This window comes from Anguilla anguilla, chromosome 17, assembly GCF_013347855.1.
Source record: "Anguilla anguilla isolate fAngAng1 chromosome 17, fAngAng1.pri, whole genome shotgun sequence".
Classification (NCBI taxonomy): Eukaryota; Metazoa; Chordata; class Actinopteri; order Anguilliformes; family Anguillidae; genus Anguilla; species Anguilla anguilla.
The window spans coordinates 7,745,538-7,768,320 of record NC_049217.1 but is presented as its reverse complement, the minus strand read 5'-3'; the positions used below and the strand labels follow the sequence as shown (position 1 = coordinate 7,768,320).

Below are 22,783 nucleotides of genomic sequence, written 5' to 3'. Positions count from 1 at the left end.
TATCAGGGTTTAAGTTGTATCCTTAATGAAGTTCCCAATTGACTTCAATTCATTTTTTCAGCCAGTAACAGGCTGAGCACTCCTTCGTAGCAAAATTACCCATAATCCATAGTGAGGCCAATCACAACGAATGGAAGATTTGCTAATTGTTGCTACCCTTCATTTGTACGAGCATTACGGCTAATGCTAGCACCTGACCAGTCTCTGCTAAAACTGTCTATGATTTGGGTGGAGTGGGGGAGGGGCTAAGATTGAAGGCAGGGTAATCACGGTTCGCTTCATGTATTAACGCATGTTTCAATGAAATATGGCGTGAACACCAAACGAGGCCTTGCGTGGGTGGGATTTAGAGAGATATTTTACCCAACGATGGAGAAGGAAGTAGAGAAGAGCGTTTGACAAGAGGGCTTAACCTGACTGGGCTGACTGTGGAAGTGTGGCTGTTGATCATTCAGCCTTCATGCTCCTCTGTCTTTTTGTCTGCAAGTGTGCGGAAGGCCGGCCCTCAACACCAGGATTGTGGGGGGTGAGGACGCCCCACCGGGAAGCTGGCCTTGGCAAGCCAGTCTGCATCTGAGCGGGAGTCATGTGTGTGGAGGGTCTCTCATCAACAACAAATGGGTGCTGTCTGCTGCTCACTGCTTCAGGAGGTGAGGAATTATGGGTAATTTTTTCATAAATATGAATTGACCATTAAAGAAATTCCAGTAATACGGTGATACTGCTGACGGCTGTCCATTTGTTTGGAAGCCATTCTGCGCGGAGGAATTGAGGGCTGCGGTGACAGTTTAACATCAGTTCTGAATTCTATTTTACCGCCTTTTGCTCTCTCTGTCTCCTCAGCAACTCTAATCCGGCAGACTGGCTCGTTTATGTGGGTCGGCAAGTCCAGTCGGGCACCAACCCACATGAACAGAACAGAACAGTAGTAAGTATCATCCGTCATCCCGATTACAACAGCGCGGCCCTGGACAACGACATGGCCCTGCTGGAGCTGTCCTCCACCGTCGGCTTCAGCGACTACATTTTGCCGGTATGCCTGGCGGCGGACGGCAGCACCTTCTATAACGGCACCGACAGCTGGGTCACCGGCTTCGGCAGACTCATCGAAGGTGGTAAGTGAGTCGATCGTAGCTCATCGCCGATTGACCGATTTAAAGCCACCGTCGACCAATGAATGTTTCTGGATGGTGCCTGATGAATTGATTTTTAATTTTTCACTCCCTTGCTCACTCTCTCTCTGGTTCTGTGACTGCGCCTGTCTGTGTCTTGCACTACGGGCAACATCAATAACTATCCATCTGGAATGTCTCACCAATCAACACACCCATCTGAAGTTTACGCGGCAAATTGAACATCTCATGGGCCTGTGTGGTTACTGCAGCCTGACACAGATGCTAACTCATTTCATCTTATTTTTTAAGCATCGATCCCAGTTTGATGACTTCAGGTCTCGCACAGACACATAAATACATGTCACAATTTTACCTTAACAGAAGCTTTGATGTGAGGTGGTTTGTTTCTTGGCTCTTATGCAGACATACAGAATTGCTCATAATGGCATTACTGCCACTCTGCACTTAAACTAATAATATCACTTGCGTGTAACCCGCTGTATTCTCTTCCCGTCTACAGCAGGACTCACTGCTCCTTCATAGAGGCCTGTGTAAGTTTTGATCTTGTGTCTCTGCAGGGTTGCTGGCTAACGTTCTGCAGGAGGTAGAACTTCCCGTGGTGGGGAACCAAAAGTGTAACTGCCTATATGGAGATGGTATCATCACCAGCAACATGATCTGCGCTGGCATACTGGAAGGAGGCAAATCTCCATGTCAGGTGCAATATCTTCCACGTTTTTACACCTATGAAAGAGGCTGTTAAAGGAAAAGATCATCTCTAATCTACACATTGAAATGGTGTGTACGTAGAGATATTTCAAGTTAGTCAGAATGAGGCTATGGTGCTGGGTTAAAACTGTGATTTAAGTCATTACGTTATTGATATACTGTATGTGAAAAATTAACCCATTCACAGAAACAAAAAAATATCCAAACTGGGGAAGTGGTACTGAGGGTCTCTCTCTGTTGTGAGCAGGGAGACTCCGGGGGTCCGATGGTGAGCAAGCAGGGCTCGCTCTGGGTCCAGTCAGGAGTCGTCAGCTTCGGAGTTGGCTGCGCGCGTCCTAATTTTCCGGGGGTTTACGCCAGGGTGTCCCGCTATCAGGCCTGGATCACGTCCACTATCACGACTAACACCCCAGGTTTCGTCAGATTCACATCCAGCGGGACGAACAGTGACGACAGCGTCACATGCCCAGGCCTGCCTGCCATCGTACCCTCCACCACCCCCAAGCGTGAGTGTTAAGCTTTTACCTGCACCCTTATAGGCACGCCATGGCACATAGGAGCCATTTCGCCCATTCAGATCAAACAATTACATTAACTTCTTTAAACTCTTTAACGTCGCGTTTAGCAAAAGGCAAACAGGCACTAAACCTAGCTAGCTAGCCTAATCTAATAACAGCGAACATGAAAATATTAATGATTCCTCCATTCACAAACATAATTTATGAAGACACACAGAAAGAACGACGTAGCTCATGTGCTGTGTGTTGCAGTGGTCAAGTGACAAACTTATTTAACCCATGGAAAAACGTGTTTTAACTAAGCGTGAGAGCTCAGTTACAGATGTTTTAATTTGCTAATTGAGTATAAAAAAAAAACTAGAAGCTTTGCTCTGCACCCACACAAGCACTTCCCTGGCAGCTTTCCTGTGGTGAATACTGCATTGTCTTCTGTTCTATTACGTTGTATGGTGTCGTGGGCTGGTTATTACTGTGATCATGTTCTGTCGGGCAGCGGGCTTCAAATTTGGCCAGAGCTTGTTGGGCTGGTTTGGGTTGAGCTTCGGCAGCCTCAGACCTCTAAAACGCACACTAAAACACACACACGCACAGGTTGAGTTAGAATCCTGACTGATGCATTCTGGGTGTTGTAGTAACTCTTTCCTCCGTCCTTCAGCTGTGGTGTGCGGCAGCGCTCCCCTGAACAGCCGCGTTGGTGCGGGGAGTGGCCTGGCAGCGAGCGGGGCGTGGCCCTGGCAGGTCAGTCTGCAAAGGAACGGCTCCCACGTCTGCGGGGGCACCCTCGTCTCTGAGGAGTTCGTCATGAGCGCCTCACAGTGTTTCTCCAGGTAAATACCCAAGCGGACCCGTCGCATCGCTGCCTAGACCTGGCAGGTAGACACCCGCACCAATGCATCCTCCACAAAAAATATCTGTCTGAGTAAATGTATTTAGGGCTGTAATGACACCTAGAACCTTTTTTTTTTTTTTTTAAATCTCTGGGAGAAAATATTAGCTTGTTTTAACTATTTGCTTGACACTATTTGCTTGTCAGTGAGTGTAGGAGTGGTGTGATTGCCCAGTGATGGACTGGCGACCTCTCCAGGGTATATTTGAGCCTCCTGCCCAATGCATGCTGGGATAGGCTCCAGCACCCCCCCAGCGTGGATGGATGGATGTTTGCTTGTCCTTTTTGACAAAAACGTAGAAATAAGACAAGGACAAACTATGAAACTAAAATACTTGTTGAGACTGACTGTTTTTGGTCTGTTCTGAGTTTCCACCAGATATGGAGTGATTTCCATTTCAATTCAGTTAGTTCAGAAAATGAATAGGAAATTCAGTTGCTGTGGCTGTCATCAGTTCATGAACTGAATTTCAATTTATTTCTGGAACCGTCTGAATTGACAACGAACAATTTCCCCCTTTCGTTGTCCAAGCAGAAGAGATCAGATATGAATTGGGTGAGAATGATTCTGCTCTGAATCGCGTCTGGGAGTAGTCCAGGTCATATTTTTCCTGGTGTGGAATCTGTAAACACTCCTGCATGCATATTCTTCTGTCACAAACATTCTACCGACCATGAACCTCCCCCAATAAGCACGCGGGGGTCGTGAGACACTGCCGTAGAGCTGGATGTCAGCTCGGACAAAGCCATGAGCACAGCAACCAGGAGAAACGCAATTTCAGCCTTAAAGCACCAGGATAAATGCGATTTCAGCCTTAATGCACCAGGAGAAATGCGATTTCTGCCTTAAAGCACCTGGAGAAACGCGATTTCAGCCTAAAGGCACCAGGATAAATGGAATGGAACAACAACATATCCTGTGAAGGTTTGAGTGAAAACACCACCATTAATTTATTCCCCGAGAAATGGAATGATGTGAATTTGGCAGTGACAGAACTGAAACAGAAACAACATGAGATGACGTTTTGATGAACGTTTCTGTTTCTGTGTTCTTGAGTTCACTTGGCTTTTTGACGTTTTGTTTGTCTCTTTGTATATGGTATAACTACTGAAAATGATTTAGATTGCAGCCTTTAAATTTTTGGGACTCGTTCCCGTCCGTAGCCCCAATCCCAACCCTGCGGAATGGACCGTGTTTTTGGGTCGTCTGAGCCAGAACGGATCCAACCCCTTCCAGATGGCCGTGAACGTGTCGAACATCACCCTGAGCAACCGGACCGGCGCCAACGTAGCGCTGTTGAAGCTGGCCGGCAAGCCGACGCTCACCGACTACATCCAGCCGGTGTGCGTGGACCTCGTCGGCACGGGCTTTGGCGTAGGAACACAGTGCTGGGTGACCGGCTGGGGAGCCGGCCAGGGAGGAGGTGAGCGCACGCGTGAGAACGGCTTCCTGTTTCCTGTTTCCCCCGCGTGCAGTTACCGCTATCATTGCTGGTCCTACAATATGCAGAGACCTATTGTATCTAACCTGGGGTTTGTGGTTGAACGCATGCTGGGAAACGTTGGTCAGTGCTGTGAGCAGAGTGGATCAGTGTTGAGCATCTCAGTGGCCTGAGCAGAGTGGATCAGTGTTGAGTATCTCAGTGGCCTGAGCAGAGTGGATCAGTGCTGAGTATCTCAGTGGCCTTAGCAGAGTGGATCAGTGTTGAGTATCTCAGTGGCCTGAGCAGAGTGGATCAGTGTTGAGTATCTCAGTTTTGTGAGCAGAGCAGATCAGTGTTGAGTATCTCAGTGGCCTGGCCAGAGTGGATCAGTGTTGAGTATCTCAGTGGCCTGAGCAGAGTGGATAGGTGTTGAGTATCTCAGTGCTGTGAGCAGAGTGGATCAGTGTTGAGTATCTTAGTGCTGTGAGCAGAGCAGACCAGTGTTGAGTATCTCAGTGCTGTGAGCAGAGCAGATCAGTGTTGAGTATCTCAGTGCTGTGAGCAGAGTGGATCAGTGTTGAGTATCTCAGTTCTGTGAGCAGAGTGGATCAGTGTTGAGTATCTCAGTGCTGTGAGCAGAGTGGATCAGTGTTGAGTATCTCAGTGCTGTGAGCAGAGTGGATCAGTGTTGAGTATCTCAGTGCTGTGAGCAGAGTGGATCAGTGTTGAGTATCTTAGTGCTGTAAGCAGAGCAGACCAGTGTTGAGTATCTCAGTGCCGTGAGCAGAGTGGATCAGTCTTGAGTATCTCAGTGCTGTGAGCAGAGTGGATCGTTGAGTATCTCAGTGCTGTGAGCAGAGTGGATCAGTGTTGAGTATCTTAGTGCTGTGAGCAGAGCAGACCAGTGTTGAGTATCTCAGTGCTGTGGGCAGAGCGGATCAGTGTTGAGTATCTCAGTGCTGTGAGCAGAGTGGATCAGTGTTGAGTATCTCAGTGCTGTGAGCAGAGTGGATCGGTGTTGAGTATCTCAGTGCTGTGAGCAGAGTGGATCAGTGTTGAGTATCTCAGTGGCCTGAGCAGAGTGGATCAGTGTTGAGTATCTCAGTGCTGTGAGCAGAGTGGATCAGTGTTGAGTATCTCAGTGATGTGAGCAGAGCAGATCAGTGTTGAGTATCTCAGTGCTGTGAGCAGAGTGGATCAGTGTTGAGTATCTCGGTGTTGTGAGCAGAGCAGATCAGTGTTGAGTATCTCAGTGGCCTGAACAGAGTGGATCAGTGTTGAGTATCTCAGTGGCCTGAGCAGAGTGGATCACTGTTGAGTATCTCAGTTTTGTGAGCAGAGTGGATCAGTGTTGAGTATCTCAGTGGCCTGAGCAGAGTGGATCAGTGTTGAGTGACACACACTCCCCTCTACAGCGCAGCAAATTCTGCAGGAGTTCCAGACCACCATAGCCAGCTGTGGGAACGGCTCCTCCTCCGACAACATCTGCACTCAACTTCTGCCGCTGCAGCAGGTGACTACACGGCACAGCGCTCCCTCAACCGCCCTTCTGTCCTCAGACACGATTCATTACTTTATTTGGTGTGACACCTTGTATATCATGTGTAATTTCTCATTCTCTCTCTCTCACTCTCTGCCCCGTGTGTGTGTGTGTGTGTGCATGTGCATGTTTGCGTGTGCGTGTGCATGTGTGTTCGTGTGCGTGTTTGTGTGTGCTTCTGTTCGTGTGTGCATGTGTGTGTGTGTGTGTGTACATGTGTGTGCGTGCGTGTGCGTGTTTGTGTGTGTGTGTGCGGGCGTGTGCATGTGTGTGTGCGTTTCCGTCTCCAGGGAGATGAGGGCGGGCCCTTGGTGTGTAAGCAGGGAAATTCCTGGGTCCAGTTGGCAGTGATCACAGTGGACGGCAGCAGTAATGCCACTCAGAACAGCAGCAGCAGCAGAAGCAGAATGGACCCCGCTGTCCAGGTTTTCACCAAAACCGCCACGTTTTCCATGTTCCTCCGCGAGAACGTGGGCAGCTTCCCTCCCCCGGCCTCCCCCGTCACCCCAGCACCGTCCTCCGGCCCCTCCGGCCCCTCCGTTTCCAAAACGACGAGCGAGGCCGCTCACCTTCTCCCTCTCTCCTCCGTCCTCCTACTCCCTCTCTTCCTTGGCTTTCTGTCCAGTTGCTCAAGCTAGGACCATGCAGCTGTTTGTGCTGCGTACTGGCTGGCTAGGGTACCACTAACCTGTTACTGTTTTTCAAACTTTCCAAAATATACCAAGAATGCATAAAATATATTACACTCAAGAAAACTTTACCCGGGTTATATCAGAGATGCTTATGGACAGGTTCAGTGGCAGATTTTTTGAATGTATTCTTCATATATTCATTCATTCATGGTTAAGCTCACAGGAAACAAAAGCACTAGTCTTGGGGCAGTGCTGCACTCCACAGTTCAGAAGCGGATCCTGACGCTGTCGGTGCCTGCTGTGGGCGGGGTTTCCTCAGGCCTATGCAGGGAAGGAGGGAGGGTTTCAATCTCCAGGGCATCCTCACTGTGCAATAGTGACTCCTCGTGGAATTGCAGTGTGTGTTTTTAGGGACGCGTGCACTTGTGTGTGTTTTTTAAATCTGCAGTAGTAAGTTGCAGCTATGGTACTGTGTGATATAAAATGGAGGAACAAGTAAACACTTGATGACACAAAATATTTAGAACAGACTGTATTACTGTGTGTGTGTGTGTGTGTGAAGAATAGTGACACATTCACTCACCTGTTGCACCAGAGATAATTTTATTTATAAATACTGCTGCTCTGTTGGTGAGTTGTCAATGTATGCTTTTGAAGTAAATTGGGTTTTTCATTGTTATATTTATCCTGTGTATAGATAATTTATGGACAGCGCAATATCTCAGGGAAGACAACGTAGCCGTCACCGTCAGATGGGAGACACTGAACAAACTTATCTGAATTACAGAATAAATTGCTTGCATAGACTAAGACCCCCCAACCCCCACTGCACACCCCTCCCCAGCTTCCAAAGGAATAAAGCTTAGCTGGTCTGAAGATGCTTTCTGGGCTGCTTGGCATCACTGGTGACGGTTTCTTTGGCGTTTTACAGCTTTTCAGTACCCTGTCAGTAACAGGGCTCTCTTCTGTTCTACTGCGCATTTCCTTCCTTCTCCAGTAGGGGCCGCTCTGCCCCTTACTTGTGGTACCTGTTACCAGGCAGAGGACATGCTGGGTATCTATGCAGAGCTCAATATTACACTCCATTAGGACAACACGGCTGACCAAGAGAATACATGAACATAGTCATGTGTTTAAATGTTTACAACAATAAAACTCTATTTTTAATGACTCTAAAATGAACTCTTGAGGAAAGCTTGCTTTCAGAAGCATATGCAGTACTCCTGGCTGGCCAGTGTGTAGCTGCATGGCACAACCTGGTGGACTGTAGATGGCTGTTGTGTAAAGACCATAAAGTGTAATTTCCATAGTATGGCAAATTAACAGATCACCAAATCCCTATAGTACTGTACTAACATTGCACATGGAATTCATACTTTTTTTTATTAATACTGTATTATTTTCATAATTCACAATTAATTTTACTGCCTTGATTATTCTGCGCCTGGAATGGAAATGTGCTCTACGCAATACACACTCTTCTGTATACCTATTAAAAATTTGGTAAATTGTTAATCATCTCCATAGAAATCATATCTGAAGCCATTTAAGTACTCAGGTGTTGTATATATATATATAATTGAATATAAATAAAAATAATATAAAAACAGTCTAATTAAATGTGTTTCTTGATGTTCTTGATCATCCTAAGGTTCAAAGCATTTATTTATTTATTTTGTACATCCACATGCCTAAAAGTGGATGTACAATATAATAAATAAATAAATGAATCCAGGAAGATTCTAAGAAACATGTTTCTTGATGTTCTTGATCATACTAAGGTCCTAAGTGTTTGTTTATTTAGTTTCACTATACATCCACATGTTTACATTTGCCAGATGCTCTTATCCAGAGTGACTTATGTGAGTGGACACGTACAGGTTTAGTCAAATGAACAGTGCCAATACTAAGTCATACAGACACAGGCAATAGTTTTGGTCAGTATATCTTACAACATGGCAGATGCCATAACAGGTGCAACAGGTAAATGGACAATGCACGTCCATTAGGAAGCAAATGGGTTAGGGGATATGATTTTAGATTTAGCATAGGTACCGCTAGCAAACACAGGCAAAATGCTCAGCCAAGTTGCATTTCTTGGTAGGCTAAGTGGTGGAAAATGGGTAGCAACTCTGCTGTTCTGACTGTAGTGGGAAGCTCATTCCACCACCACTAGGGGGCAGGGTTGAGAAAAGACCAGGAGGAGGGATTTTTAACAGAAAGGACAGTATGGTGGCCAGGAGTTTACCGTTTAGACCAGGGTTGAATTAGTGTGATTAAGATGCATCTTCAGTTAGACTGAGTAAGTTGGAGAGATGTTCACTAGGTCAGTGTGTCAAACATATTTTCTAGAACATGGTTATTATAATAAAAGTAGCCCTCGGAAGAGTGATGAGCTCTGAAATTTCTAGTTTTAGAGCTCTCTCAGTGCACCAGAAGGTATATCACAAGCCTTTCAATTATTCAGGCGTATTTATGTACTTTATACTTCTCTATGTGAAACAGCGTTATTGCCCATAACTACCTAATTGCACCTGGTTCCCAAGTCTTAAAATGTGATTCTCTTTGTTTTCCTTTGCATAATGTTAATCTAGAACAATAATTTTTAATGGAGATTTTCTCAAAACGGATTGGAAATGGCAGACAGAATGTTCCAAATCCCTTTTTGCTGTAAACAATTATGTTCAATTATTATTGATACAACACAACAGAATTATGACCATTTACCTCATTGCCAATATTTTTTTATTTCAGGATATATTGTCTTCATATATGTTTTCATTTCAAAATCAAAATTTAAAATGATATTTCTTTCTTTCTGAAACGTTTATCAAAACTATTCCCGGGCAAGTTACCCTTTGAAGTACTCTCAGCGCACACAAACATTTTTGTCCAAATCTATGAGCCATAGTATGAATTCTAAATTATTTTTTTGAACATTCCCTTCCCAATAGGCCTATTTCACAAGATGGCGAAACCGGATGTAGGGATACTTTGTTTCCGGTTACCGTTGCTACGGACGCAAGTCTTCTGACAGAGAAAAATTGAGCCTAAACAGCGACGTGTGGTCTCACAGTCCCTGATAGCTCTGCCAAAGTTCACTGTCCGATGTTATCCGCATTGTCGAAGCATTGCCAGTGAACGTTAAGCGGTCTAAACTGGACAAGGGCTATAAATTATTTTTTTAGAAGTTTATATTCGGTTATGAAGGTAAGTATAACGTTAGCTCTGGTTCACAAGAAAGCTAAATAGCTTGCTTGCTAACCACATCAAGTTAGCCGATTAAAGAGATGTTGCACTTCGACATAACATAAATTCTTTTCTGGAGGCGACTCCATTGTGTTTTCGTAGCGTGAAGCAACATCTGCTGTCCGTTAACAGCGTCTCTGTTCCTCTCAGTTGTCCCGAAAATGAATGAATAGGGAGCCTGACAACTGTGAGGAAAAGCGATTCTGTTAACGTTGACGGTCAGCAGGGGAGGCAAATGCTATGTAAGTACAATGTGTTAGGCTCCACAAAATTACTTATGTTATTATACCGAAGTGAAATATCTCTGAACTGAGTTTTGTACTACCGTTACTATTTTGTGACATGCTGTTTGTGCTGTACTTGTTCTAATAAAGATTTATATTGCTTGTCAGATCGCCTGTGTAATGGTGTTCAGTTCACTACCGAGCTGTTTGTTTTCATCGCTGATAAAAACTACCTACACATTTTTAAATCAGCTGATATATCTTAAGTAGGCTTGTTGCGATGTCCGTCAATACATTTTGTAATTACAATTAACAACTAAAATAAACGTGCATCTGCAGTTTCAACATTGAATATCCAAATATGTGCTTGCTAACAAGCTAGCTGGCTAAAACGTAATTTGCTAATCATAACATAAAATCAGTTAGCGAGCTATATGTTATGACATTCCAAGTTCCAGCGCACACCAAACTATGGAGGAAGAGGTCTGCATGCTATTTTGCCGAGGCTCTCAACCAGGCGAACGTTTCCCTGCTCCCGTTTACAACCTGAGACACTTCTCCAAACTGCGCAAAGAGTACAGATGAGCTGCTTAAATTCTGAATAACTCGCGATGTCGGTGTTTGAGGTGCTTGGCTAAGTTAGCTAGCTAGATGCGTTTCCTCTTTCAGTTTAAAATGAGCAATGACAGTGTTTCCAAACGTGTTTTTGACAATGTTGTCTTGATTATATAATCAAGGGCAAAGTATTCATACACATGAATTATTATTTTTTTGTTTCTCAAAGAGTGGTAGGGCCTATGTTTGGTGGAACTGTCATGGTAGGTGCACTGCCGCTAGCCATCTTTACCTGTTATGAAAGATGGCTAGCGGCAGGCCAACTCAGACTATAGTGCGGTACGAAAATGGCCCATGAAGTAGCCCATGAAGAAAAAAAAAATTATTCAAAAAATAAAAATGGCTGTCTTGTGATATGCCTGATTATAAACTGAGTTATTTATATATTCGGAATTGTAATTTATATATTCGGGAATTGAATTTATATATTCAGAAATTGTATTTATATATTCAGAATAGAATTTATATATTCAGAAATTGTATTTATATATTCAGAATTGAATTTATATATTCGAGAATTTAATTTATATATTGAGGAATTGTACTTATACATTCAGAATTGAATTTATATATTCGGTAATTGAATTTATATATTCAGAAATTGTATTTATATATTCAGAATTGAATTTATATATTCGGGAATTGAATTTATATATTGAGGAATTGTACTTATATATTCAGAATTGAATTTATATATTCGGGAATTGAATTTATATATTCAGAAATTGTATTTATATATTCAGAATTGAATTTATATATTGAGGAACTGTACTTATATATTCAGAAGAGAATTTATATATTCGGGAATTGAATTTATATATTCAGAAATGAATTTATATATTCGGGAATTTAATTTATATATTCGGGAATTGAATTTATATATTCAGGAATTGTACTTATATATTCAGAAATTGTATTTATATATTCAGAATTGAATTTATATATTCGGGAATTTAATTTATATATTGAGGAATTGTACTTATATATTCAGAATTGAATTTATATATTCGGGAATTGAATTTATATATTCAGAATTGTATTTATATATTCAGAATTGAATTTATATATTCGGGAATTGAATTTATATATTGAGGAATTGTACTTATATATTCAGAATTGAATTTATAAATTCGGGAATTGAATTTATATATTCAGAATTGAATTTATATATTCGGGAATTGAATTTATATATTGAGGAATTGTACTTATATATTGAGGAATTGTACTTATATATTCAGAAGAGAATTTATATATTCGGGAATTGAATTTATATATTCAGAATTGAATTTATATATTCGGGAATTGAATTTATATATTCGGGAATTGAATTTATATATTCAGGAATTGAATTTATATATTGAGGAATTGTACTTATATATTCAGAAGAGAATTTATATATTCGGGAATTGAATTTATATATTCGGGAATTGAATTTATATATTCGGGAATTGAATTTATATATTCAGGAATTGTACTTATATATTCAGAATTGAATTTATATATTCGGGAATTGAATTTATATATTCAGGAATTGTACTTATATATTCAGAATTGAATTTATATATTCAGGAATTGTACTTATATATTCAGAATTGAATTTATATATTCGGGAAAGATGGCTAGCGGCAGTGCGCCTGCCATGACAGTTCCACCAAACATAGGCTCTACCACTCTTTGAGAAACAAAAAATAATAATTCATGTGTGTGAATACTTTGTCCTTGGTTATATAATCAAGACAACATTGTCAAAAACACGTTTGGAATGTCATAAAATCAGTTAGCGAGCTATATGTTATGTTATGATTAGCAAATTACATTTTAGACAGCTAGCTTGTTAGCAAGCACATATTTGGATATTCAATGTTGAAACTGCAGATGCACGTTTATTTTAGTTGTTAATTGTAATTACAAAATGTATTGACGGACATCGCGACAAGCCTACTTAAGATATATCAGCTGATTTAAAAATGTGTAGGTAGTTTTTATGAGCGATGAAAACAAACAGCTCGGTAGTGAACTGAACACCATTACACAGGCGATCTGACAAGCAATATAAATCTTTATTAGAACAAGTACAGCACAAACAGCATGTCACAAAATAGTAACGGTAGTACAAAACTCAGTTCAGAGATATTTCACTTCGGTATAATAACATAAGTAATTTTGTGGAGCCTAACACATTGTACTTACATAGCATTTGCCTCCCCTGCTGACCGTCAACGTTAACAGAATCGCTTTTCCTCACAGGTGTCAGGCTCCCTATTCATTCATTTTCGGGACAACCGAGAGGAACAGAGACGCTGTTAACGGACAGCAGATGTTGCTTCACGCTACGAAAACACAATGGAGTCGCCTCCAGAAAAGAATGTATGTTATGTCGAAGTGCAACATCTCTTTAATCGGCTAACTTGATGTGGTTAGCAAGCTAGCTATTTAGCTTTCTTGTGAACCAGATCTAACGTTATACTTACCTTCATAACCGAATATAAACTTCTCAAAAAATAATTTATAGCCCTTGTCCAGTTTAGACCGCTTAACGTTCACTGGCAATGCTTCGACAATGCGGATAACATCGGACAGTGAACTTTGGCAGAGCTATCAGGGACTGTGAGACCACACGTCGCTGTTTAGGCTCAATTTTTCTCTGTCAGAAGACTTGGGTCCGTAGCAACGGTAACCGGAAACAAAGTATCCCTACATCCGGTTTTGGTCGCCATCTTGTGAAATAGGCCTATGTTCCCATATCTCTTTTTACCATAATTCGACCGGACCGGAACTCTTTAGTTTACCTATAACTCCACGAGTACCGGAACTACTGAATTAACAAAAAAAAGGGTTCTCTTTATGATTTAAGGATTTCCAACTGACTGTTGTCTCTATGACAACATAGTTGTTTCAGCCACGAAACGGTAGCTAGCTGGTAATCAAACGATTTAACGTGCCAGTGATAGCGTCTAAATTGTATTATCTAGTCTACTACAATAAACAATTAATTTAGCTAGCTTTTAGAGGTTCAGTTAGCATGGTAGCCCAATGGTAAACAGCAATTATTTGGTAAAATACTACTTGGCTGTTTTCGTCATGCTCTCCATGCGATAGCTAACATTAGCATCCGCTTGTTTAACAAGTATGTTACCCTGCTATAGCTAACTTGAGCTTGTCATTCAGTAAATTTATCTTGTGTGATGTAAAATAGTGCCTGGTGTTACTAATGCTTTAACGCTAGCTATCTAGTTAGTCTGACTTAGTTGTGAATCTTACCACATCTAGCTAGGTAGCTAATTCATTCACCAAGCTAGTTGAAGGTTACTTAGTTAAATTCATTATCTTACAGTTAGAAACAGATCATACAGCGTTAACATACATCACATACATCTGCGGAAACACGACGTTTTGGTTACTGGCTGGCAACTAGCTAGCTTGTTAACTAATTGCCGTTCATATTTTATTTTCTACAGGATTCGTTGATCTGACATGAATGAGCACACTGGTTAGCTAGCTAACTAACTTTGGTTGGTGGAAGAAGTGGCCATGACAGTAAGAATTTTAATATTGGTGTTTCTGTCTGATTAATACCTGTCCTCCATTGTGATGGTTTTTGAAACGTTTCATAGCTGTGGAGTCCCCGTCTCAGATATTGTCGTTTCTTCATCCCTCAGGTACTGTCAGTGTGGTCTCTCTCCATCCCTCTACCAGCAGTGCTGATTATAGCAGTCAGTTTCTACTTGCTAATGCTGCTGGTGGCGCTTTGGTGTCGACATTGCCTTAAAGTAAGACGGGTGACCACGAATTGAACCGTTGTAAATCGTAACAAAATGTTTTCATTGTTAACAAGCCAAACCATTCATCTCTTAAAAGCGTACACTGTCTACACATCTGTAACTTTTGCAAAAATGTGTTATCGTTGCAAAATGTTTTGTGAAACCTAAACAGTATGTAACGTTCAAGCTGTACTTGAGAGGTGTTTTTAGCATGTGTGTTAGATAGTGAAAACGGCACAATGCATTTATGAAGCTAACCTGTACAGACATATATAGAATGAGCTTCATAATTTTTGGGACACAGATATTTGTAATTAAACAAATCACATGTGGTTAAAGTGTATATTTCCTGATTTTATTTAAAGGGTATTATTATACATTTTGGTTTCACCATGTAGAAATTACAGTACTTTTTATACGTAGTCACCCCATTTCAGGGCACCATAATATTTGACAAAAAACACAACGTTACACAAGACAGTAGACGAATGAGTTACAAACATCAAATGGGGCATAAAAGCTGAGAATCTGCACTTTGACCACATGTGAGTTGCTTGATTACAAACTTAAAATTGTGGCATCCGGAGCAAAATAAAATAAATAAATAAATAGATAGATAGTCTTTGTCCCAAACATTATGGAGCTCACTGTAGGTTCCTTACATATGCTTACAGCTCTGTTCAGGCATCACGTGCTGCTTCTGTTGCAGAAGAGCACTGACTGTGCAATACCCCTAGCAAACGTGAGTTTGCTCAGCGCGGCTGTGTACTTTGGTGCGTGAACAGAATAACTTTATAAGGCTATATGAGCAGATACATTCATAAAAAAAGCTGGCTGCGCCTTTGTGTTTACACATGGAGTGCGTGACTTTTTAAATAGCAGGGCAGCAACCACAGATTTTCTGGCTTCCACAGCTGAGCATTAGCTTACCGAGCCGAGTGTTGCTCCACACGCAGGTTACGAAAAGAGTGGAAAAGCCAACACTCGCTCTTTCATTTTTCTCAGACCACCGTGGACCGTTATATGTGCACAAGGGGCGCTATGTTCGCGCGCTGCAGTCCACTGCGGTTTGAGAGGAATGGAAAAATAAAAAAACTTTTGCCACTCGAGAGGGCTGGCTATCGGTTATATTTAACTTGCGCCACCGGTCAGAGAAACGGAGGAGTCTGTAAGTATGGTGGCAGAGTGTATCTTTGGGATTGTTGTCAGGTACTTCACAGACGTGCGAGGCTAACGTGCAGCTGAACGCGTTTTCCTGTCTCGGATGCCTATGTGAGGATGGCTGTCTCCCCCCGTAGGCCCAGTGCTCCCCTCAGTGCTGTGACTGCTGTGCTGACGTCAGCCCCTGTGAATACTGCCTGGCGTGTGCGGAGTCATGTGACTGCCGTCCGCCGTCCCTGCGCTCCTGTCTCAACCAGACCTGCCCCCCTCCCTCTGTGAGTGCCGCTGCCCCCACCCACCCCGCCCCCCTGCAAGACCTGGCCCCTTCCTTCTGAGTGCCGCTCCCCACCTCCCCCCTCTCCCCCAAACCTGCCCCCCTCCCTCTGTGAGTGCCACTTCCCCCCCCCACCAAACCTGCCCCCCTCCCTCTGTGAATGCAATCTAATTTTTTCTCCTGCCACGAACAGGCTCTTCGGCGTCCCCAACAATGGGCTAGCGCTCACGGTCACTCGTGATGGTCGTCACGCATGATTAGCATTTCCCGTCTTCTTTTTTTCCGGCGTTTCCGCTTCGGTGCTCGGCCCTGCACGCCAAAGGTCTCCCTGTGCAAGAGAAACCCTGGTGTTCGTGACCAAGCTGAAGCTGTGGTAGAACAGGGCTGTCAGTCCTGGTGGGCCAATGTGTGAAGTTTCCTTTCGGCCAACTGCACGTTTGGGCAACAAAAACAGAGTGTGCAATCTCTTTATACAATCATTCACATTCATGAATTGCTATTATTTGCTTTTTAAAGGAGCAAGCCACACAAAAAGGAAAAGAATTAGTTTTTTTTATATTATCTGCGGACGGCAATGCAAACACCCAGAGCTCGCGTTGTGTAATGCCCTGCTTTATGAGCACAGGTTTGACATGTCACATCTGACGACAGGTGGAAAAAAACGCCGCTCTTTATTATGAAAGGGATGGACATCGGCATTCGTGGTCTCGGGGAGGCGTCACCGGCTCGAAATAGACGGCTCGCGCGGGTAACTGTCGGTCGAGCGATTTGCCGCGTCTGTTGAGCGTCCCCGTCTGTAAGTTTCGCCTGAAAGACGGCGCGCGCGGCCTCTCCTGCGTTTCCGGTGGGTCATTGCACAGTCTCTGCCTGTCGCTCGAAGGTTGTGGGTTCGATTCCGAGCTGGGGCACTGCCCCATAGCGAGGCACTGAAGTGCTTTGCGCCTTGCAAACAGGCTGCATGTAAATCGTGTGATCTGGAGAACATCTGCTACATACCAGACTGGAAACAGAAGGCTGCTTTCGACAAGACAGACAGAACTGTAAAAACGTGTGATCTAACGCGTGTGAAAATGAGCCAGGATTTGTAGTATAAACATCATAAAGAACGTACGCGTTCGGTGACGTGGGGTAATTTCTTTCCTTTTAAAGTGCTGAGACGCACCAAAAACCAGCAGACACTGTGGCCCCCCCAGGACTGGAGCGTGACGCCCCTGTGGAAAGTGTTTTTTGTGCTGATGATGTTGGCAGTTGTGAGTGAGAGTGCGTGTAGTTCTGCTCTGGTCTGCTCGCCGCCGGCCCATAATCCCTTTCTTCTTCCTCCCGCAGTGCGCCATGTGTGACTGCGCGTGCACCTGCCAGCCCCCCGACTGCGAGTCCGTCAACTGCCTGTGCTTCGAGATCAAGTTCAGATAGCGGTTAGCCTGGAGACCACGCAGAAGCACCTGAAACAGCACGTACAGACTGGCGCTAACTGCGCTTAAATGAGCTCTGGACTCCTGAAACAGCAGGTACAGACTGGCGCTAACACTGCGCTTAAATGAGCTCAGACTCCTGAAACAGCACGTACAGACTGGCGCTAACACTGCGCTTAAATGAGCTCAGACTCCTGAAACAGCACGTACAGACTGGCGCTAACACTGCGCTTAAATGAGCTCAGACTCCTGAAACAGCACGTACAGACTGGCGCTAACACTGCGCTTAAATGAGCTCAGACTCCTGAAACAGCATGTACAGACTGGCGCTAACACTGCGCTTAAATGAGCTCAGACTCCTGAAACAGCACGTACAGACTGGCGCTAACACTGCGCTTAAATGAGCTCAGACTCCTGAAACAGCACGTACAGACTGGCGCTAACACTGTGCTTAAATGAGCTCAGACTCCTGAAACAGCATGTACAGACTGGCGCTAACACTGCGCTTAAATGAGCTCAGACTCCTGAAACAGCACGTACAGACTGGCGCTAACACTGCGCTTAAATGAGCTCAGACTCCTGAAACAGCACGTACAGACTGGCGCTAACTCTGCGCTTAAATGAGCTCAGACTCCTGAAACAGCATGTACAGACTGGCGCTAACACTGCGCTTAAATGAGCTCAGACTCCTGAAACAGCACGTACAGACTGGCGCTAACACTGCGCTTAAATGAGCTCATACTCCTGAAACAGCATGTACAGACTGGCGCTAACACTGCGCTTAAATGAGCTCAGACTCCTGAAACAGCACGTACAGACTGGCGCTAACTCTGCGCTTAAATGAGCTCAGACTCCTGAAACAGCATGTACAGACTGGTGCTAACACCGTGCTAACACTGCGCTTAAATGAACTCTAGACTCCTGAAACAGCACCTACAGGCTGGCACATCTGCACGTAAATAGCAACACTGATTGGTGACCCGAAAACATTTTCTTGATCCCTGTAATCAATATTTGCAGTAACACATTCGCCTCTTCTCGTCAAGCTGAAAATGTCACAGATGACTGCAGGATATGCCTCCTATCTACACGAGATCCACAACCTGCTTACTGCGTTATGTGGAAGTGTATCGCGCACGTGCCAGACCAGCTGAACAAAAGTATATCATAGTTTCCCAAACATTAATGATGCTTTAATTCAGCGGTGTCAAACTTAAGTCCTGGAGGGCCGCGGGGTCTGCGGGTTTAACTCCAGTCCTGAAGGGCCGCAGTGTCTGCGGGTTTAACTCCAGTCCTGGAGAGCCGCAATGTCTGTAGATTTAACTCCAGTCCTGAAGGGCCGCAGTGTCTGCGGGTTTAACTCCAGTCCTGAAGGGCCGCAGTGTCTGCGGGTTTAACTCCAGTCCTGGTGGGCCGCGGTGTCTGTAGATTTAACTCCAGTGCTGGTGGGTCGCGGTGTCTGTAAATGTAACTCCAGTGCTGAGGGGCTGCAGTGTCTGTAGATTTAACTCCAGTCCTAGAGGGCCGCAGCGCCTGCTGGCTTTTGGTGTGTTTCAGCACCAGTGATTCGTTTAAGTCACTGGTTGGCTAAACTGTTCACACACCCCTTGTTCTCAAGGTTTTAATTAGTTGCTGCACATGCAGACACTGCAGTCCTCTCCAGGACTGGCGTTTGAGACCTCTGCCTTAATTTGTCAGCATGAAATCTTAATCGTTTACTTTGAAACATTGCAGATGCTCTCAAAGCACACTTCTGCATGCACACATTAATTAAACTTGACATGGCTTTGCATTGTCAGCTGCAGTTTATGGTTCATCCTTCTGAAATGCACAGTTTACAGGCACATTTTTGTGAATCAACATGTCTGTTCACACAATTCTGGCAGAATTAGACTTTTAAAAACTCATTCTGCAGGTAACTGTACATAAGTGCCGTTCAAAATGTACACCAGTGTCTCCCAGTGCTGTTTATTATTTTGTAAATATCTGCCGTTTTGACTATTCTAAGGCAGTTGTTTTGACTGACAAACCTTTTCTTATGAATTGTTTTTAAAATACTTGAACACATGAGCTCAACATGTGTTCAAGAAATTACTGTACAACTGCTGGTCATTAACAGCTGCTGTCCATGGCCTTAATAACTGTTTGAGAGCAGCCATAACATTTCTACATAGTCAATAGTTCTAGCTTTTTCCAAGTATTTAGTTTAAATCCATTTTTATGTTTAAATTCGTGATCTATCTTTGAATACCTTGTACATATTTTTTATTCAAATAAAAAAACATTTTTTTTAAATACACACTGAGCATTTTTTTCTTTAGTTTGACACACCGCCTCTTGTATTTTTAATTCCCAAACTAAGTCATTCCTTCCACAGTAAAGACACCTTTTAAAAAATTAATTTACTGTCAGATCTCTGGTACAGGCAATGCTGGGCGTGTGCAGTTCTAAATGTAAACACCGGCCGGATAGTGGCCTCTCCTTAGTGCGTTCAGGTCAGGGGTCGAGTGGTGGAGTTCAGGTCCAGACGCATGCTCGTACACAAATAGCTTTTCAGATTCTGTTGACCTTGAGCGGTACCGTGGTGATATAACAAACACATTTAAAAGACCACTTTAATGTACACCAAGTTTGCTTTTAAGAGTTTGAGATCTTTGACCACTGAGATAGTCATACTTGAGTAATTTACTTTTTTTTAAAATAAAATTAAAAAAACAATTCTGACATGAAATCACCTTTAAGCAAGGCATTAATTGAGCTTTTAGAGATTAGAGGTTTTTAGAGAGGCAGGTAGGTCAGATTAACTAAAATGTTCGGATTTGCAAAAGTATGTAGTTCAGCTGATAGTGAACCAGGCGTTGGCAGCCCCAGTCCTGGAGCCCCAGTGACGTTTCTGGTTTTAGTTCCATCTGAGTCCGATTCCCAGGGCGTGATGGATTATTAAGAGCAGGAGTGAACATTCAGAGCCTGAATGTGAAGCACTGAGTACCTCCAGCACATGGGTCACCTGTGTTGATTAAGCCTAATAATTAATCCAATTATGTGGTTATGGGTTTGGATGGAAAACCTCTGACAGTCAAGGAACACGGTTGCCTACCCTTATTCTAAACAAATACGAATCATTGCAAAGCACACATTCATTCAGTTACTGCATCAACTCTAGTTAGGAAATTGTGCTCTGTATAGAGAAGCGACTAGAACGTTTGGAACAGCTTTTGTGTTTGTGTGGACAGGATAAAACTAATAAGACATTATTATTATTATGAGAATATTGTTTGGAATGCATAATGAGGCAGATATTGATGCATAAATGTTAGTAACGGGCAAAGTCGAGGTCCGCAACCTGGCGTGTGAAATTTCCCGGATGCATCCGGACTTCACGTTCCATCCTAACTCAAAGGATTTGTGGGCCATCGTCTACATGACATTGTGTTTGTGAACATGACTGAATTATTGGATAATTATTGGGGTGGCAGGGCAGTAGAGAGGTGAGCAACCAGCTTAAAAATAAAGGGTTCATGGGTTCAAGGCTCAGGTGGGGCAAAGCTGTTGTACCCTTGAGCAAGGCACTTAGTGTGTATACTATATGACCAAAAGTATTGGGACACCCCTTGGTCTGGGGCTGTTTTTCGTGGTTTTGGCTAGGCCCCTTAGTTCCAGTGAAGGCAAATCTTAATGCAAAAGCATACGATCACATTCTAGACGATTCTGTGCTTCCCCAACAGTTTGGGGAAGGCCATTTCCTGTTTGAGCACACACCCCCGGACACACAGCAAGGTCCATATTGAAATGGTTTTGGCGAGAATGGTGTAGAAAAACTTTTTTGTTCTGCACAGAGCCCTGAACCTCAACCCCGTCCAGCACATTTGGGATCAATTGGAAAGGCAACTGCGAGCCAGGCCTAATCGCCCAATCAGTGCCCCACCTCACTAATGCTCTTCTGGCTGAGTGGAAGCAAATCCCTATAGCAATGCTCCAGCATATAGTTTAAAGCCTTCCCTAAGGAGTGGAGGTTATTATAGCAGCAAAGGGTGGACCAACTCCATAATATGGAGTTGATATCCATTAATAATGCCCATACTTTTGGATGAGATATTGGATGTCAGGTGTCCACATACGGCAATGCAGTGCATTAGGTAAATGTGTAAGTAGCATAAGTTGCTCTGACTGAGGGCAGCTAAGCAAGTGGTCATAAATCGCATGACATCTCAGTGTTTATCAGAGCCTGTCAACCGAAACCTTTTTAGACATACAATCCACTTACACAGCTGGATGGTTGCTGAAGCTATTCAGGCAAATTAACCAGCTCGAGGGTACAACTGAATCTCACCCACAACCTCTGAGCAACAAGCCCAGTTCCCTAACCATTGTACTGCACTGCCATTCCCAAGCTAGTTCATTGTTAAGTGCTCCATATTCCAGTGTGAGCATAAGACCATGAATAAAGTTCAGATGTGGCTTGACATCACATGGATGTTTTTAGATCTGATGATTGCAGCGATGTTGCTACTGATGATGAATATCAGGCCGTGGTTCCATGAGGTCCATAATGCACAGGAGGAATACATATGGAGAAGAAGGCATCACTGCATGGAGACAAACAGAAAATATTTCAGCTGTGACCTTTGCGATCCAATCCCTCTGACCCCGCCCCATCTAGAAAAGGTCAATAAAAGGTCAGGATTCCTCTCAGAAACTTACAGTGCGCAGATTGTATTACTCTGGTTGCGGTTAGTTATCTCAGGCAATGCCATTCCCAACGTGACAAGACCTGATGTGTGCTCAACTACGTGACCAGCACCTGTTTGCGTCGAAACTCCTATTTAACGTTTAAAGAAAGCAGGTGGCCTACCTTAAATATATATATGTATTTTTTCCTTTTTTTAAATAAGGTATCAGGTATCCAGACAGCAAGTCTGGATGCATACAGTAAGCACTATTTTAATGGGTGCATTGAGACTCTTTGTTACAGTGCGTGAGAAACCACCCCCACCCCCACTCCTGCCCCTCCCCATTCCCCACCTGCTCCCCGCCCCTCCCCCTCACCCCTGGGGTTATATAAATTTTGAAGTTTAAAAAAAAAAATCTTTTAAATATGAAAACGTAGTATGATATACATACTGTGCATTCCACGTTGGTCTATATGTACATTAGCTTACATAATCACCTTCAAACAGATATTGCAATTGTAGTACATATCTGTGCACAACCTACATCTTCCGTTTTAAGTTAGAAAAGACTTT

General features: G+C 43.4%; 2 protein-coding genes and 1 long non-coding RNA gene across 13 annotated transcripts in view; 2 read left to right on the top strand and 1 right to left on the bottom strand.

Annotated features, from left to right (window-relative positions):
• The window catches only part of LOC118216733 (transmembrane protease serine 9-like), a 29,226-nt gene extending 21,825 nt beyond the window's left edge, over positions 1-7,401 (top strand). For both annotated transcript variants that reach the window (XM_035398173.1, XM_035398172.1), the window contains 8 exons: positions 488-650; positions 844-1,115; positions 1,694-1,833; positions 2,092-2,350; positions 3,018-3,189; positions 4,413-4,672; positions 6,088-6,185; positions 6,503-7,401. In XM_035398173.1, the coding sequence (XP_035254064.1) occupies positions 488-650; positions 844-1,115; positions 1,694-1,833; positions 2,092-2,350; positions 3,018-3,189; positions 4,413-4,672; positions 6,088-6,185; positions 6,503-6,850 (1,712 nt within the window). In that variant the 3' untranslated portion in view covers positions 6,851-7,401. The remainder of the gene's footprint in view (positions 1-487; positions 651-843; positions 1,116-1,693; positions 1,834-2,091; positions 2,351-3,017; positions 3,190-4,412; positions 4,673-6,087; positions 6,186-6,502) is intronic.
• A 372-nt stretch (positions 7,402-7,773) lies between these two features.
• Positions 7,774-14,703, bottom strand: LOC118216761. Its single transcript, XR_004763063.1, has 2 exons — positions 14,509-14,703; positions 7,774-7,872 (listed from the first exon to the last, which is right to left on the bottom strand). It is a non-coding gene; the product is annotated as an uncharacterized LOC118216761 (long non-coding RNA).
• si:ch211-198p11.6 (metallothionein-2) lies at positions 13,598-19,858 on the top strand. 10 transcript variants are annotated; one of them, XR_004763060.1, is made up of 6 exons: positions 13,612-14,059; positions 14,391-14,469; positions 14,592-14,702; positions 15,992-16,129; positions 17,455-17,582; positions 17,637-19,858. XR_004763060.1 is itself a non-coding variant. In XM_035398216.1 (5 exons), exons 2-5 carry the CDS (start codon positions 14,464-14,466, stop codon positions 17,539-17,541), a joined length of 342 nt encoding a protein of 113 aa, XP_035254107.1. In that variant the 5' UTR covers positions 13,621-13,841; positions 14,391-14,463; the 3' UTR covers positions 17,542-19,858. The 10 variants fall into 10 exon arrangements, 8 of the variants coding, with proteins under 8 accessions (XP_035254110.1, XP_035254109.1, XP_035254108.1 ...); XM_035398216.1 differs by having other exon boundaries at positions 13,621-13,841; positions 17,455-19,858; XM_035398215.1 differs by having other exon boundaries at positions 13,621-13,852; positions 17,455-19,858.
• The last annotated feature ends 2,925 nt before the right edge of the window (positions 19,859-22,783 follow it).

Excerpts from the sequence above, each read along its gene's own strand:
- si:ch211-198p11.6 (XM_035398216.1), top strand. Across the intron at positions 14,703-15,991 it reads GGTGTCGACATTGCCTTAAA|GCCCAGTGCTCCCCTCAGTG; the intron begins GTAAGACGGGTG and ends CTCCCCCCGTAG. Across the intron at positions 16,130-17,454 it reads AGACCTGCCCCCCTCCCTCT|TGCGCCATGTGTGACTGCGC; the intron begins GTGAGTGCCGCT and ends TTCCTCCCGCAG.